The sequence below is a fragment of the Choloepus didactylus genome, chromosome 6 (assembly GCF_015220235.1).
Source record: "Choloepus didactylus isolate mChoDid1 chromosome 6, mChoDid1.pri, whole genome shotgun sequence".
NCBI classification, from domain to species: domain Eukaryota; kingdom Metazoa; phylum Chordata; class Mammalia; order Pilosa; family Megalonychidae; genus Choloepus; species Choloepus didactylus.
In genome coordinates, this window is record NC_051312.1 from 129,508,929 (window position 1) to 129,527,025 (window position 18,097).

An 18,097-nucleotide genomic window follows, 5' to 3' on the forward strand; every position below is an offset into this window, starting at 1 on the left:
TTCATCCTGGAGGCTGTCTGTGAATTGTTGTGGAAAGAGCAAGTTTTCCAGTTTCCACCTGGAGTCTCGGGTCACCTATCATGCCTATGTCATTTTCTAGGGGTCTGGAAGATTTGTGACATGGATGAGGGGCTCTGTAGGTTTTGACCAAAGGCTAGGAATTGCCTCCTCTAGCAGGTGGGCTCCTCAAACTTGAGGACTGTGTCCTGTGGCCTTCAGCCCAGACCCTGCCCCGCCGTGGGGGAGAAGCAGCCCACAATGCACTGCCCTGTGCTGTTCCCCAGAAGCACCTGCCCTGGGATCCCCTGGGGAGACCCACCTGTCCAAGTGCTTATAATGTGTCCCACTCTATGGTTCTCTGGGATGACAGGGTCACTCCATGAACTGAGGAAACCCCAGGCCCAGCGCTGGGAAGCTTTCCTCCATCTTCACCGGCAGCCCCAGATGTGGGCCAGCATACCTCCTGCGGTGATGTCAGTGAGGAGGAAAGAAGCAGAGAATCCAGAGAAAGGAGTGAGGGGGCAACCTGATGCGTTGCCAACTGCATATCTGGGAGAACTCTCCTCCCTCTGCCATCCCAGTTAACTTTGCTCACCATGCCCAGCAGCCAGTTTTGCCTCTGCAGGTACGTTTTCTCCCCTCCTGTCCAAGTTGCTGCATTGAGTGCTCTGGCTAGCTTTCCCCACAGCCCCAGCACTGTTCCGTGGTCATCTCAGCCTGGGCTGCCCCTCCTCCTGGTGGATGAGGTCTCGGGGATATGCCCACTGCCCCACAGAGCCTCCTCTCTGATCCCTGGCGACAAGCTAGCCCAGTTCATCTCCTCCATGTCTGGCCCAGGCCAGGTGTCCACCCCTCTGAGGTTTGGGCAGAGAGCAGCTCCATGAAGGAGAGCTTCCTCCAGGAAATCACGGGCTCACGCCCACCCTGTCCCTGCTGACCCCTCCTTGGTGACTGTTAGCTGGTGGGCATCTTTAAAATGACCTCCCTAAAATCTAAGCAACCACAAAAAGAAAAGTAAACAAAAGTTAACAACGACAAAGGAAGGCACAAAACAGTCAGGCCAGTAGATTCAGAGCAGAAAATCCCAGCTGAAAGGTGTCTGAACTCCATGATTTCTGGGGAAAGGAGGGGTCCCAAACACTCCCCCTCCCCAACAACAGTGATCCTTGCAGAGACCTAAGTCCTTCATAAACTCTTGGGACATAATGAGTTGCATAAATAAATAAACCAACTTCCACTTAGTGCTGGGTCTAAATAAAACTGGACCTAATTCTCTGGCCAGACCCCTGGTTCCAACTCCCTTTCCCAGTTCTCCCATCTGAGAGCCGTGTGGGGGGCTATCAAAGGCTGAGACTGAGGAAGGATGCTGGCCTGGGAAGGGAGCTTCTTGGCGAGAGAGCAAGTCTTTTGTGGGGTGCTTTAGAGAGCAAACCCCCTTCCCAGGCCCGGGTCTCCCCCCCTACCCCCACTCCCCCACCCCTGCCTTCCTGCTCCGGGTTTCCCCGCCTTTGCAGGGCAGGATCGGCGCCTCCGGGGCGCGGGAGGAGGAGGGCCCGGCCGGCCTCGCGATCCCCACCCACCCCGGGACCTGAGGAGCAGGAAGCCGAGGCTCCTCGCCGCCACCAGCCTGCAGCCCCGGCGCGGGAGAGCGCGGCGCCGGCCAGGGCCCAGGCGGGCCACGCCGACCCCATGGCCGCGGGCGCGGAGCGGCGCCTGGGCAGCCTCGCGGTCTTCAGCCGCGACGACTTCGAGGACGACTGGCGCCCAGTGGCCAGCGGCGGGCTTCGGCCAAGTGTTCCAGGCGCGGCACAAGCTCTGGCGGACCGAGTACGCCATCAAGTGCTCCCCCGGCCTCCTGCCGGACGCCTCCAGGTACCCGCGCGCCCCGGAGGAGAAGAAACTGAGGCCCGGCCAGCTTTCGGCCAAGGGAGGTCCTGAGGGAGGGGTGGGCTGAGGTGGATGCTGAGACTCTTTCTATGGGGTTTATAGATTCTATCCAGAAGCCTGAGCTCCCACAGGCAGAGCCACGTCCTGCTTGCTTTCTTCTCCTGCATAGTTGGCACACCATAGCTGTTTGTTGGAATCGGCAGAGGTCAAAGGTGAGCAGGCACTGCCCTCCTAAGGTGCCTCTGTCCCATCTGAACCTCCCAAACGTGTCCTGCTGCTTCTTCCCAGCCGCCTCCTTCCTTCTGGGTACCAGATGGTATGACGGCCTGACCCGCCCCCCTGCCGCCTTCCCACCCATCCCCAACTCTCGGGGCTCTGCTCTCACGGGGGTCCTGCTGCAGGCCATCTGGAACGCCTCATCAGAGAGTTGGACAAATGAGAAAAGGGCTTCCCTGGGGAAGTTGCACTTGTGAAGAATGAGCTTGAGTTAACTAGGAAAAGAGGAGAAACCTTTCCTGGAAGAGGCAGCAGACTGTGCAAAGGCCCGGTGGTAGGAGGGACTGTTGATAGGTATGAAGGATGAAAACTGGCCGTTATGGATGGAGTTGAGCGAGTGATGGGGCAGGTGGAAAAGAAACACTGAGGGTTTACAGGCCAGGCTGTTGGTGAGGTGAGGTGGTGGTGGGAACTGATCAGATTTACAGTTTGGAGAGTCTATTAGAGGGACAGATGGCTGCTGGTCCAGTTAGGAGACTGTTGTCATCCTTCAGGCATGAGAATGTTGGGGGCCTAGACTGTCAGTAGACTTCAGAGCAAAAGTCAGGGCTAGCAGTATTAAAATTTGCAAGTCATTTTGTTAGGTGGTCATTGAAGTGAGGTCATGGATGAGATTGATTCGTTCTAAGCACTAAGTGAACAAATCAAAACCCCTTCCTCTAATAGAGGAAGACAGAAAATAAACACATAATTGTAACTCTTTTTGCCTTTGGCACTTATGACCACTTGATATTTTCTTGTCTGAAATACTTAGGAATAGGTAGATCTGATATCAGAGAAAAGGTTGGAGCTAGAATATCCATTTGTGGACATCTGTCTATGGGGGGATAAAGAGTGCCAGAGTGGGGTGGGGTTGCTATTTTGTACACAGTTGCCTGTAAAATACTTGCTAATAAGGAATCATTTGAGTAGAGATTTGAAGCAAATGAAAGAGCAAAGCCATGTGGCTCTCTCAGGGAACAGTGTTCTAGGCGAGGGAACACACGTGCAAAGGTCCTGCGGTGAGAATTCTCTTGGCATGTTGGAAGAACAGCAAGAGACTGGGATGGCAGAAGCTGAGGCAGTGAGGGAGTGATTAGTGGGAGACGAGTTCAGCAAACCATGTCCAGAGTTGGGGCAAATCAGGTAGGGCTTTGCATGCCAGTGGAAGGATTTTGGTTTTCACTGTGAGATGAGAGCCATTGGAAGGGTCTGAGCAGAGCAGGGATATGCTCTGTCCTACCATTTTTTTTTTTCCTTTTAATTTTGTTATTGTGGGGAAAATATAAATGACTTAAAATTTACCATTTTAACCATTTTTAAGTGTACAATTCAGTGGCATTAAGTACGTCCACCACCATTTTCAGAACTTTTTCATTACTAGATATGCCATAACTATGAAGCAATAACCCTTCATTTCACCCCCTCCCCCCAGCCCCTGGTAACCTCTCATCTATTTTTGTCTTTATGAATTTGCCTTTCTAGATATTTCATATAAGGGGAATCATACAATTCTTGTCCTTTGTGTCTGGCTTATTTCATTTAGCATAATGTTTTTCTAGATTCATCCATGTTGTATATATATCAGAACTTCATTCCTTGGAATGACTATTTCATTGTATGGATAGACCACATTTTGTTTGTACATTTAATCTGTTGATAGACACTTGGGTGGTTTCCACCTTTTGGTTGTTGTGAATAATGCTGCTGTGAACAATGGCATACAAATATCTGTTTGAGCCCCTGTTTTCAATTCTTTGGTGGTATATGCCTAGGAGAGGAATTGCCAGATCATTTGGAAATTCTACATTTAACATTTTGAGAAACCCGTCCTACATCTTAAAATATCACTTAGGCTGCTGGGTTGAGGATAGATGCTCTAGGGGAAGAGGGAGAAACAGAGCGACCAATTAGGAGGCATGGACCAAGATGCGAATGGTAGAGTTGTGAGAAGTGGTCAGATTCTTGCTATATTTGCAGGTAGAGCTGACGGGACTTTCAGAGGGACTGGAATGGAGGATGAGAGAAGAGGAGGCAGGGAGGACATGAGGTCTTTGCCTGGGAACTGGAAAGATGTGACCCACTCACCGAGATGAAGAAGGCTGAGGGGGGAGTGGGTTTTAGGGGGAGAATCAAGAGTTTGACTTAGACACGTTATGTATAGATACCCAACTGGAGAGGCCAGGATTGCCTAAAGAAAGAGTACAGAGTGCGAAGAGGAGAGCAGAGAGCTTCAAACGGAGCCTAGGGGTTGGTCAAGCAACAGATATGAACCAACAGAGGAAACAGGAAGTGACCAGAATGAGAGAGTGAAATCCAGGAGAGTGTTGGCACGTGGCTGAGGGAAGGGAGTATTTCCAGGACAAAGAACGAGAAATCAGCCGTGCCCCATGCTGCTGAGGAGATGAGTAAGCCGGGAAATGAAAACATGCCCATTGGATATAGCAACAGGGAGGTCGTCAGTCACCTAGCAGTAGCTGCTCAGTCAAGTACTGAGACCAGAAACCAGATGAAAGGGGATGGTGGGAGAGGAGGAAAAGAGAGGCAGCAGGTGTAACAAATGCTTTCAAGAAGTCTGCACGTGAAGGGGAACTGAGCAAGGTCATCACTGTTATTCCCACTGTACAGTTAAGAAACTGAGGCCTAGAGAGCTTCCTTGCCCGAGGCCATGCAGATAATAAATGGTGAAACTGGGATTTGCAATCAGGCTGCTCTGACCCCAGACCCCAGGCTTTTCCCCGTTTGTGACAGACGCCTTCCCAGTTCCTGTGGACCCAAGAGGACAAGAGGAGACAGAGCAAATAAATCTTGCAGAGGTGTGGGCGGGCTGTGGGGTGGACAGCAGAGGCGTGAGGGCAAGAACATGTGGGAACAGCCTGTCCAGCTGCCGAGGGACAGCGGGAGGTTTTTCCCAGAGGTGGGGCCGGGGTCTCAGGCTGGCGTCCCAGGGAGGCCCCCGTGTGCGTGTCTCCAGCAGCCTCTGACTGCATTGCCACTGCACTGTGCTTTTAAAAATGTCATTTCTCCTAATCCCATCCCCGCATCCCAAACAGTCCACGACAATTTGCGTAGTTACTATCCCGTGGTACATACAGTAGAATGAGCCAGAGACTTTGTGAACGCTGATTTTGAAAGGCCTTCCCTTAAGTCTTGATTTCTGTTTGATTCAGCCAAGATGTATTGTGTCGTGCCTGGCAATAGGGTGTGGGCAGCACAAGGAGGAAAAAATTGGAGTTTTTCCCTAAAACAGAGCTCCGGGCAGCCATGAAAGCTCATGCTTTGGGAGAAATCTCAATGTGAGGAAGTGCTTGTGCTGCCTGAACGAGAAAACCAGGTCACAAATGAGCACACACGCTACAACTGAAAGAGGAGAACAGAGCGAAAGGGAGGGAGGAAGGGAGAGAGATACCTTGAACATGTATGGTAGAGGAATATACTAACGGAGCCACTTCCAGAAGGTTGGATTACTAATGATTTACATAGTCTTCTTTCTAGTTCTCTGCATTCTCTAGATTTTCTATGAGGTATGTGTATCACCTTCACAATCAAAACGGCAATAAATGATATTTTAAAACGGAAGTCATGAGGCATAATATTGGCATTCCAGGGCCTTGCAGTGTACCAGGGGTCATACACACATAAACAAGTAGCCAGGATAAAAGGCACGCTGTGCTCTGTTGCAGCGAATTCCTTTCCTTTCTGTCTTGTCCCTGCCGGGCATCTGGCCCTTAACCTCTGCTGCCTTCTAGGGATCAGGCCATGTTTTTCTTTCTACCTCCACTGCCGTGCAAGCCCCCAAGGCTTCCCTGGGTCTGCACAGCCTGGCATCCTGCCTAGTTCTGCTGATTGCACAGACAATTAATGGGGTGCCCTCTTCCATCTCCTGCTCCCCCCTCTCCGTAGCTCTGATGTGAACTGCCTCATTGAAGAAGCAGCCAAGATGGAGAAGATCAAGTTTCAGCACATCGTCTCCATCTATGGGGTGTGCAAGCAGCCCCTGGGCATTGTGATGGAGTTCATGGCCAACGGCTCCCTGGAGAAGACGCTGCCCACCCACAGCCTCTGCTGGCAGCTCAAGTTCCGCATCATCCACGAGACCAGCCTGGCCATGAACTTCCTCCACAGCATGAAGCCACCTCTGCTCCACCTGGACCTCAAGCCGGGCAACATCCTCCTGGATGGTAACATGCATGTCAAGGTAAGGGTCCTGGTCAGTCCCTCAGCCTCCTTTGACTCCAGAGACCACACCAGGTGAGCAGGATTATCTACTTGCCTTCTCTGTGGCCTGTCAAGAATTTCAAGGAGCTCACTTGGTGAACAAATATTGAAGGTATGGGTCACACCTAAAACAGAGATGGGTGGGCACCAAAAGCCAGTGCATGAGGCTGGGCACAGGATCCTTGGAATAACCCTCTTTGGACCTCAGTTTTCCATTTCTAAAGTGGGTAGAATAAACCCTACTGTGCCTATTCTTTCTTAGGGTGGGGATGTGCATAAGTGAGATAATTCCTGGGGAAGTTCATAATGACCATTTTTCAGTTCCTAAAACATGCCACACTCTTTTCTTCTTCTAGACCTTTGCACATTCTGTTCCCTCTGCCTGGAACACTGTTCCCCACTCTCCTCTCTTTATGTAGCAAACACCGGCTCATCCTTCAGCTCTCAACTCAAACATCACTTCCAAAGGGAGGCCTTCCCCGATCCCTGCAGCAGGCCCCTGTTGTATACCCTTATGGTACCTCTGTTTCTTCATAGTGCTAACCCCAACTGTAAAATATTTAATCACTTATGAAATTGTTTCATTAATGATTATATTCCCTCTTCTGATCAGCACTTATGAGTGTAAGGGGGTGGGGGTATCTCTCACCTTTCTTGTCTACTGCCTGATCCTCAGTACCCAGCGGGATTGTCTGAGAGAATGGTAAACTGGTGAACGAATGAATCAAGGGGTGGAAGCAAAGGGGAGTTGAATATACATAATGAGGCCATGGTGTAAGTGCTTCAGGGCCCATGGGGGTGGAGTGAAAAAAGCCTCCCCAAAGACGGCATTTCTTTGCCAACTTTATCCGTTGCCCCTCCAGAAAATGGCGATAACTACAAGGTACTCACTATGTGCCAGACACTGTTCTCAGTGCTTTCTGCCTTTTCCCTCCTTTAATCCTCATCTGAACATTCTGAGTGAAGTACTCACATTATTTCCATTTACGGATGAGCAAATCGAGGCTCTGAGAAGATAAATGACTTGTCCAAGATCACCCAGGCAGTAGGTGGTAGAGCTGGGAGAGCCTCAGCTCTTGCTGTGACATGCCGCTGGAGAGGCTGCGAAACCGAAGCGCTTTCCTGGAGACAAGACTCCGTTGCACCCTATTCCCCACTTCTGGCTTCCTCCCAGATTTCGGACTTTGGCCTGTCCAAGTGGATTGAGCAGTCAACCCGGATGCAGTACATCGAGAGGTCAGCTCTCCGGGGCACCCTCAGCTACATCCCCCCCGAGATGTTCCTGGAGAGTAGCAAGGCCCTGGGGCCCAAATACGATGTGTACAGGTGAGCAGGGGGCAGGGCTGGACTCTGAGCCGCACACCCAGGGGCTGCTGGCTGCCACCACCCTGGGCAGGACGGGGCAGGGCCGAGGTCTGGGGTGGGGCTGGAGGTCAGTCCATCCCTGCCCGCGGGAAGCAGAGGAATGGAGGGCAATGCTGGCCAGAGAGGTTCTGACTGGGATTGGCTGGTCCCTGGCATCCCCTGACTAGGGTGCCCATGAATATCCGAGAAAGTCATTCAGGCCGCATCTTCCCTTGTCCACAGCTTCGGGATCGTCGTCTGGGAGATCCTCACTCAGAAGAAGCCGTATTCAGGTAGCGGGCGGCCATGGTTTTGTATCTAGAGACAGGACTAGGAACCCTCCAGATGGGGTCCTGGGAAGGGGGCTGTGGGAGGGCTGAGGGTTAGTGAGGGCTGAAGAAGAGGCTGGAACCCCGTATTCTCTTCAGGTGTTCCCATTCTCATCCTCCTCTCCTCTCCTCCTCCCGTTTTCTAGTGCTCACATTAAAAGTAAGAGTAGACAAAAATCAGCTCTTCCCCTCATGCTTTCTGGCTCCAAGTCTCTTGCCTTCCTAAGGGTTTGCCCCTGCCTTCTTGCACTCCTGCCCCTGACACCTAGAGGCCAAGAAGACAGACTGTCAGGAAACTTGGATAACCTAGCAAAGTGGAAAGGCAAAGCCTTTAACTGGGCCTGTGTCTGTCCTGCCACCTTGGACAGCAAAGGCCTGCAGTGGGGGGCTGATGTCTGGTCTTGGCCTGGGAGGCGGCTGGAGCCATGCGGAGAGACTCAGTGGCTCAGACCTGACTGTCAGTCTGCCCACAACTTAGCTGTGTACTCACCAACCATTTCTGGAGCCTATTGTGTGCATGGTGCTCTGGGGATCCTCAGAGCCCCTGCCGCCTGCCCAGCACCTCGGCCCAAGCCTCCCAGCACCCACCTGGCCTGGGCCTCCTTCTGCAGGGCTCAACATGATGGCCACCATTGTCCACGTGGCCGCGGGCATGCGGCCCTCCCTGCAGCTGGTCTCCGATGAGTGGCCGGGCGAGGCCCAGCAGATGGTGGATCTGACGAAGCGCTGCTGGGACCAGGACCCCAAGAAGAGGCCGAGATTTCCAGGTTCTCCTCCAGCCTCGCCTCCCCGGGGTGCTGGGGCACTGGGGCGCTGGGTGGGGTGGAATGCAAGGGGTCCCGCAGGAGAGAAGACTGGAGCCCCAAGGCCACTCTTGAGAGCGATGCAGAGCGAGCCCTGTGTCACTGAGGCCTGGATGACTTATTAAGGTGGAATCAAGTGCCGGGACAAGGGCATTGGGGAGCCAGGGCAGCTGAGGATGGAGGCCTGGTTCTGTGTGTGTGAATGTGTGCACCTGTGGGGAGTAGCATAGGAAACTCTTGTTTCAGGAAGTCAGAAGAGGTGGGATCTGGCCTGGCTCTACTGCTGAGTTTTTCCATTAGCCAGGGCTCCTTTCCAACCCACAATGCCCTCACCTATAACAGGTTCCCAGATCCTGGGATCACAGGCATGAAACAGACTTCAAAGTTATCCAGTCCTTTAGAGACTATGGAAACACACGTGAGACCTTAGAAATTGCCTAGTCCTGGACCTCATTTACAGAAAGGTTTCTGATCCCCAGAGAGGGTCAATGACTTGCCAAATGTGGCCCAGCTGAGCTGAGGCTGGGACCCAGGCTTCCCGCCTCCTCGTGCATATGAGTGAGTAAATGAACCCAGAAATGAACTTGGGGGGACATGGGGGATGTTATAGGGTGTCTAAAAGGAGGAAGGGACTGCTGCCAGCCTGTTGCTTGCTTTCCTGTTGCTTGCAGACATCACAGTGGAGACAGACATGCTGCTGTCCCTACTCCAGAGTCCCGTGGCCGACCCAGAGAGCGAGGCCCTGGCCAGGAAAGTGTCCTGCAAGCCGTTGCTGCAGCGGCCCCGGGAGGTGACAGCTGTGGGCTGGGCAGGCCACCCCTCATGTTGCCTGGAGCCCGCTGGGTGGTCTGTCCCAGTCTTGTGTCCTTCACAAGGCTGCCCGGCTGGGGTGGGCTCTGAAATCCAGCTCCCAGCCTGCTCACCAAGCCAAGAGGCCCAGCTCCGGCTGGGAGTCCCAGGATGGGGTACTGGAGAGAGGGAAGGAGGGGAGGAGGGGAGGATGGCACAGATCAAAACCGCCTGCTGATCCGTGCCTTTGTCTTCCGGTTCCCCTCCGCAGGTCAGTGAGGAGGTCAGCCAGGAGCTGATGGACAGCGGTGAGTCCAGGGTGCAGGAGATGGAACCAGAGGCAGGTTCCTTTCCCCATCCTCCTCCAGCCCGGCCCTCCTCCCTGGGCCGTCACAAGTCAGGGGTGGTGACTCCCAGCACTTGGTCCATGTTCCAGAAATGCACATGCCTTTGGGGTTCCTGGCTCTGTTTTCCTTTCCACTCTGTGTTCTTGCAAGGCCCACTCCTTCCTTCCCATCCTGGGAGGTGGAGCATCAGTTCTCAGGGAATTAAAAAGAAAATCCTGACGCCTGGGCCCCACACAGACTGGTTAAACCCGAATCTCTGGGGGTTGGCTGGGCAGGGGTTTTGTTTATGTTTTAATTTAAAATTCTAATGTGTTGCTGGGTGGAGCAAGAAGTGGGTCCTTAATGACCTTTCAGGGGTTCAGGTTGCAAAGCTCCAACCATAAATTTATTTTTGACTTGTCGTTCCTTACTGTGTGCCAGGCACTCTTCCAAAAGCCTTTACCTGCATCATTTGTCCTCACAGCAGCAGGCTGAGGCAGGCATTGTCAGCCTCCCCTTTACAGAGAAGGACCGGGAGGCTCCAAGAGGTGGAGAACTGGTCACATGATGCTAAGTGGTGGCGGCGGGATTTGAACTCAAGCCACAGTGCTCCCTCTGCCTCGTCTTTGCAGGAAGAGCTGCCAGACGCAGTTCTCTAAGACAATGGAGCAGTGTCTGACCATGACAGTAACAGTATTAACTGTGGAGTGATCTGTTATTCTCAGGAAAGCCATTTCCCTCTCCTCCCGTGGTCGCCCTTCCTGGATGGCACCTCCAGGATGCAGAGGGAGGGCCGAGCTGACCTCTGCACAAGTCTCTTTCAACCCCGTCTTCCTCCCAGCAGACTCGGGAGACTACCTGAAGCGAGCCCTGCAGCTGTCGGACGGTGAGAGCTCGGTGCCCGGTGACGAGGAGCTGCACATCTACGAGAACAAGGTCACCCCCCTCCACTTCCTGGTGGCCCAGGGCAGTGTGGAGCAGGTGCGGCTGCTGCTGGCCCACGAGGTGGACGTGGACGCCCAGACGGCCTGTGGCTACACGCCCCTCCTCATCGCCGCGCAGGACCAGCAGCCCGAGCTGTGTGCCCTGCTCCTGGAGCACGGAGCCGACGCCAACCTGGCTGACGAGGATGGCTGGGCGCCATTGCACTTCACAGCCCAGAACGGGGATGACCGGACGGCCCGCCTGCTCCTGGAGCATGGGGCCCGCGTAGACGCCCAGGAGCACGAGGGCTGGACGCCACTCCTCCTGGCCGCGCAGAACAACTTTGAGAACGTGGCCCGGCTGCTGGTCTCCCGCCAGGCGGACCCCAACCTGTGTGAGGCTGAAGGCAAGAGCCCCCTCCACGTGGCTGCCTACTTTGGCCACGTCAGCCTGGTCAAGCTGCTGACTGGCCAGGGGGCCGAGATGAATGCTCGACAGAGAAACCTGAGGACGCCCCTGCACCTGGCTGTGGAGCGGGGCAAGGTCAGGGCCATCCAGCATCTGCTCAAGAGCGGGGCAGCCCCTGACGCCCTCGATCAGAGCAGCTGTAGCCCGCTGCACACCGCGGCTGCCAGAGGCAAGTACCTGATCTGCAGATGCTGCTCAGGTATGGGGCCAGCACCGAGCTGCCGACTTGGCAGGGCTGGACACCCCTGCACCTTGCAGCCTTCAAGGGCCACCTGGAGATCGTCCGCCTGCTGGCTGAGAGTCACGCAGACTTGGGTGCTCGCGGCGACATGAACTGGACGCCCCTGCACCTGGCTGCCCGCCACGCAGAGGAGGTGGTGGTGTCGGCGCTGCTGCAGTGTGGGGCCAACCCCAATGCTGCTGAGCAGTCGGGCTGGACGCCCCTCCACCTGGCAGTGCAGAGAGGGGCCCTCCTGAGCGTCATCAGTCTCCTGGAACACCGCGCAGATGTCCGGGCCTGCAACAAGGTGGGCTGGACACCTGCCCACCTGGCAGCCCTCAAGGGCAACACAGCCATCCTCAAAGTGCTGGTCAAGGCTGGGGCCCAGATGGACGTCTGGGAAGGGGTGGGCTGCACACCCCTGCAGCTGGCCCTCCGAAGCCACAAGCAGGGCACCATCGCCTTCCTAGAAGGCAAGGAGCCCTCACTGGCCATTCTGGGTGCTGCTGAGCCTGGAGCTCACGCAGAAGCTTAGAGAACCTGGGCATCTCCTCACCTGGGAGGAGAGGGGCTGGAGGAAGGGAAGCCAGGCTTCTAGGAGGGCCCCTTGATCTCTGCGCTCCCCATCTGCCCCTTCAGCCTCGAGAGGAAGCAGGATCCTGGTCTCCTTGGTGATGAGGAAGGGGAAGAAACACCTTTGAGGTTGTAGCTGTGGAAGGGGCAGCTTGGAGAGTCTTGGAGAGCCTCTTCCTCAATGTCCCCTTGCACATCTCCTCAGATCCTTACACCCCACCCCCCTCCCTGGGCTCAGGTCCCCAAAGGGGATTCCCCCTCCATTCCTAAGACTCCTGTCACCTCTGCCACTTGCCCCTGAGTTCCCAGGGGGCTTTGGACCCTAGGAAACCCTCAGAAGATGAAGGGAGCATGGAAGTGAGGGCAGTGAGTCCCATCCAGCTCACACCTCGTGTTACTTAGTCCCTTACCACAGACTGGAGCAGGAGAGCCAGGCTCACTCACTCTGCTCGAAGGGCAGGAGCTGGAAGTTCAGAGGAAATCCCCGCTCACTATGGAAAGCCCCAGCCAGCCCCTGTCGCCACGCCAGGCATGTGTCTTCTTGGTGGCCCTGGTCCCAATGCCTGGGTTCCCCACAGTCTCTAGGGAGTGACGGATGAGGTGCTCCGTGGACAAGTGATCCTGTGGGGGAGACTCGTTCCTGGGGCCCCTGCCCACCCTTCTGTGCAACCCATCACGCCACCAGGTTTCAAACCTTAAGTCATTAAAGCTGTGGACCTGAGTGTCCCCCCCTTCAGAGATGGACAGACCTGTGGGACCAGGTGGTATACGGGGGCAGGATTGTGTGTTAGCTGATATGTGTGTGAGTGGTGTGATGCGTCTGGGGCAGCACGTGTGTCTGATCCATATGTGTGAGTTCACATGGGGGGAAGAGATGGAGGAGATGATGAGAGGAGTTGGAGGGGGTGTTTGTATCCTGTGTCTGTGTGTGAGTTCACATGGAGATGGAGATGCAGATGAGGAGAGCTGAGGGGGTGGAGGGTGTCAGGGCTGGGTTTCTGGGCTTGGTGAGGAGCCACTCCTGGCTGGGACGGCTTGCACTGGCCTTGGGCGCCCTGGGCCCTGGCCAAGCCGTTTGTGGGTTTCCTGCCCTGCCCAGACATATGGAATTGGGAAGGTGGGGGGGGGGTGGTAGACAGGGGCCAATCGTGCTTCTCTACCACTCCACACTGCTGGGATAGCACGCTGAAAGCTGCCTCTCCAACTGAAGGATGTTTTGTGATTTTCAGAGAATGCAAATCTTCTGCCCCAACCACTGGCCAGCTCACCCCCAACCCAGGTGGCAGACTCGCCTTTGCTTGTTACTATCCAGCAGCCTGGCTCTCCTGGGCTGGGTGCTGGGGCTAGGCAGGACCCCCCCACCGTCAGCAGCCTCCACCTCAGCATGGGCTGAGAGACAGGGCAGAGGGAACCTGTGGCTCCACATCCACTCCTGCTGGGTGCACAAGGCCTTTTTGGCAGAGCTGGCAACGTTGTCCCTCCATCCTGTGGCCCCTGACTGTGGCTGCAGCTTTTAGACCCTGGAGACTACACCCCACCATGCCACAGCCCACCGCCACAGCAGAGAGCCAGCTGGGGGGTGGGGGAGGGGGCTGGGCTGACCCCAGAAAAGCAGTTCTACGTAGTGGCTGCACGTTAGAATCTCCTGGGCGAGTTAGGGGTTGGGGTGGAGAGCGGTTGCTTAAAAATAAAAATCAATACATGACCCTACCCTCAACCAGTTCATCAGAATCTCCAGGGTAGATCCTGACATCAGCATTCAGGATGCTGAATCAACTTCCTGGATGATTCCCAAGAGCAGCCTGAGCTGGGAACCACCACCAGAGGGAGTCCCATGGGTCCTCCGTGCCCTTCTGTAGCATAACCATGCAGACAGTTACTGGCCAGCAGCCCTGGGCTGGTGGGAGTTTTTTTCTTCTCTTGGTTGGATGCGGGGGGACGCCTGAGGACTGGGCAGGGGACGCTTAGCAGACTATCCTATCCTCCTATTCCCCAATAGTTGCCTGGTCCACTCTCCTTGTGCTCCCTGAGACTAAGCCTTAGGCAAGGCTTTTAGTCATAAACGCCCCTGGGAGTTGTGTGTTTCCCAGGACAGGACTGTGCAGGGAGGAGCAAAGGGGAGGGGGCATGGTGCCGTCTGCTCCTCGTGACACCCTGAATTCTGAGTCTAGCTCCAAGTCTAGGATTCCACATGGGGCAGACAAGGGATGTGGGGGCTACATATTCATAGCCAGTTGAGCCTCTATCAGGAGTGTGAATTGTCAGGAGTGAACCATGGGAGAGAATAGTGTCTTCTTCATCCTGTTCAAAAGAGTTTAAGGAAAGGCAGTATCGAGACCTGGAAGAAAGGGGTCAGAGCTGGTAGATGATCTTTTTGCACCTATTGTCCAGGCCCATGGAGATGGATCCCTAGGAACCATTTCAACTTGGATTATCCTTGGTTCTAGGCCGAGATCCTTAGACCCCTTACTCCTGGGGAGAAGTGAGGTGACTAATTCAGGCCAATACTCCCTGCTGGCACCTGCCTCTCCCTTCTCCAGGTACCAGACCCAGACACAGACCCATGTGGACACGCACAGCACCTACCCTGGTCCCATCCCAATAGACCTGCCTTCTTTGGGTTCTAGGGAGATTCAGAATCGTCACCCTATGAAGTGGCTAGGCTGAGGCAAAGGAGAGAAGCGGTGGGAGGCTGGGTTTGGTGGAAAGACCATGGGCTTTGACGCCAGATAGACCAGGTCCAAATCTCGGCTGAGCCATTCACTCGGCCTATGACCTTACGTTGCTGAACTTTCTTAGCTTCTGTTGCATCTGTAACAGTGATAATGCTTATCTCACACGGTTGTTGTAATAAAATTAGATGCCACGTAGGGCAAAGGACTGGGCACTTAGTAAGTATACTACACATTAGTTTCTTGTGGTTTTTTCCACCACAGTGGAATTTTTCCCATAGAAGAAGACACTGGTAGTTTGAAGCTGTTATGTACTCCCAGAAAAAGCCATGTTAATCCATCCCTGTGGATGCAGACCCAAAGGTGGGACCTTTGGATTAGGTTATTTCAATTGAGATGTGACCCACCTCATTCAAGAAGGGTCTTATTCCCCTTACTGAAGTCCTTCATAAGAGGATAAAGGGCACACAGAAAAAGCCCAGAGAGCTCAGAGAAGCCCCAGAAAAGCTAAGAGATTAAATTAAGACAAGTATCCAGAGAAGCTGAGAGACGGAGCAGCCAGAAGCTGAAAGCAATGAAACCCAGGAGAGAAGGACCAGCAGACGCTAGCCATGCGCCTTCCCATATGACAGAGGTGTCCCAGATGTCGGCAGCCTGTCTTCAGAGTCCTGTTGATGCCTTGAATTGGATATTTTCACAGCCTTAGAACTGTAAATTGCAAGTTAATGAATCCCCATTGTAAAAGCCAACCCATATCTGGGACATTGCACTTTGGCAGCTTTAGCAAACTGAAACAGGCACAGGTCACCCAGCCTTTTTGAGCCTCTTAGCCAGGCTGCTCTGGGTAGCGGCTGCCCACTCTCCTTTGCCAGCCATTCTGGGGAGGCGACACTGAGACCTCTTGGCAAAGATGTTTCTGAGGGACACACCTAAAATAGTGTCAAGACAGCTATAGGGCAGAAGCAAACCTTCCCCTCCAGGCAGCTGTGCCCTCTGAGCCACAGCTCTGAGGAACTTCCAGAGTGTATTACCCAGAGCCACGAGTGCCAAACAGTGGGGCCCATGTGAGCAAAGCGAAGGTGGCCGCGTGTTTGCATCCGCTGGGAGAGGGGAGGGTCGGAGGCCCATGAGCCGCTTGGTTGGACCCTACTGTGCCTTAAAGGGGCAGAGGCAGATTGAGGGCTCTGCAGGCACCGAGAGGACGGGGATGCATACAGAGGCTGCCGGGAGAAACAGGGGGAGGGATGGGAGGGGGCCTGAGTCTTGGTGGGAAGATGGGGCTAGACAGACCGTGGGGCTTCACTCCTCCAGGGCATTTTCCTAACTCTCTTTGCCCACCCCACCCTTTCCCTTGCCCCAGATGCAGCCTGAGCCTGGCCTCGTAAATGGCTCTCTCACCCACACCGCACACCCATGTCGGCAACAGGGTGGGGTCTGGAGTTGGGTCTGGCCAGGAGAATCCCCAAGGTGTGGCTGCTGCCCCTTTGTTTCTGCAGCCCCTCCTCCAGGCCCTGCCCCTCACCACCCCCAAGTGGGACCACCTCCCTCCCCTTGCCTGGCCACCAGCAGTGCCAGGGAGGCTGCGTCCTCTCTGTGGCCTCTCACCCACGTTTCCAGGCTCAGGACAGAAGCCAGGTGTCACTACGGGAGAAAGTCCCAAACACAGGCCGTGTTCAGGAGGCATTCCTATGGACTTGGGGCTACCAATCACCCAGCCAGGATTAAAAGAACCTCTCCAGCCAGGGGGTTCTGCCCCAGCTGCTCTTGCCCTGCTCCCTCTCCTGGGGTATCCCTGGTCCTCTGCACTGGGGCTGCCTTAGATGCCTAAGCAGACCTGGGATGGGAAGAGGAGCGGGGAGCTGTTCTTACCAGGCACCCCCTTCTCCCCTCCCCTATGGCCCCCAATGTCAGGGTGGGTCCCCCCTCCAAAGATGGTCTGCTCTGTCCCACCAGCTCCCTGGGCCCTCCAGAGCCTGGGGGTAGCAGAGCCAGTGGCACATGGTTGGCAAGAGAGGGTCCTCAGGCATGTCGATGCCCATTCCCTGGCCCGCTCACTGCAGAAACCCCACTAAAAACTGCACCCCCTGCTCATCCCACACCCCCTCCTCCCTCATCTGCTTGCTGGGGCAGGCTGTTCCCACACGCCCCAAGGGTGGCAACCTAAAGGTTCTGCCCAGTTTTTCTTCCTCTCTCTTTTTAATTTTCAGACCACACCAGCCTCCTCTAACTTCTCTCAGGGCCGGTGGGAAAACTGGGATGGAATGGACTATCTAAGACACAGAGTCAGAAGCCGTGGGTTCAAACGCCAGCCCTGCCACCTGGACAAACCACCCTCCCCGTACAAGAGGCTTCTCTTCTGTAAATGGGATGAGCTCATTGCTCCTTTCCACACCTCCTGCCCTGGCCATCCAGGAAGTTCTCCAGACTGTCCGCCTTGCCCTCACCAAATCACCTCCATCTGGAGCCAAGGCACGCTGGGGCTGCTGCCTCACTCCTCGCGGTCATCCGGGTACGCGGTGCCCCTGGAGCTGGGCAGCTGGTTGCCTGCACCCCCTACCCCACCCCGCAATGGTCTCTACCCCTAGCCAGGGCAAGTGGAGGCTTTCACTGTCACTGTTGTGTAGCTATTTGGTTAATGCCTGTCGTCCCATTACACTGTGACCCCTGCGAAGGCAAGGATGCTGACCGTCTTCTTCACTGTTTTGTTCCCTACACCTTTCCCAGGGCCTGGAGCACAATAGTTGCTCAGTAAATAAGTTCTGAATAAGACAACGGCTGGGTGGATGGACGGACAAAGTGACTCGGTTTCTAGCCTGCTGGACTACTTGCCTTCACGATTTCCAGAACATCTCCCCCAGCCCAAGGCCACCTGGGACTGCAGCACCCACCTGGAGAAGGAAAAGGGTCGGCAGCCTGAAGAGATGCAGTCACGTCCGGACCTGCCCCCTTGTCACTGTGTGACTCCGTTTCTCATCTGAGTAAGGGGCAGCACCCCCTGCCCCAGGGTGGTGGCGAAGATGAAGTGAGTTGGCACACGCACAGTGCCCTGCCCTGCCTGCCCGGAAGGCTCTAGGGGAGGAAGGGGGCAGGTGGGGGGCGGCATCTCTGTCCACTGTAAGGCGAAAGGATGATCCTTTCATTACAAGACAGGCACAGGGACAGAGGCACCGGGAAAGCCAAGGAGGAGAGAGGAGTCGGAGGGTCTGCATCAGCCCTCCAGCCCCCTTTCCACCCCTGCTGTCAAGGCGCAAGGGCCACAGCTGAGGGCCTCGTGTGAGACCCGGGGCCC

The 18,097-nt window shown here is 55.1% G+C and overlaps 1 protein-coding gene across 1 annotated transcript; it reads left to right on the top strand.

Moving 5' to 3' along the window:
• The first annotated feature begins 1,689 nt into the window (after nt 1-1,689).
• LOC119537485 (ankyrin repeat and protein kinase domain-containing protein 1-like) lies at nt 1,690-12,843 on the top strand. The gene is given in 10 exon segments (XM_037839965.1): nt 1,690-1,779; nt 1,781-1,872; nt 6,046-6,340; nt 7,535-7,686; nt 7,948-7,997; nt 8,645-8,800; nt 9,508-9,626; nt 9,897-9,933; nt 10,796-11,527; nt 11,530-12,843. Coding segments are annotated over 10 exon segments (2,292 nt in total). The 3' UTR covers nt 12,099-12,843.
• The last annotated feature ends 5,254 nt before the right edge of the window (nt 12,844-18,097 follow it).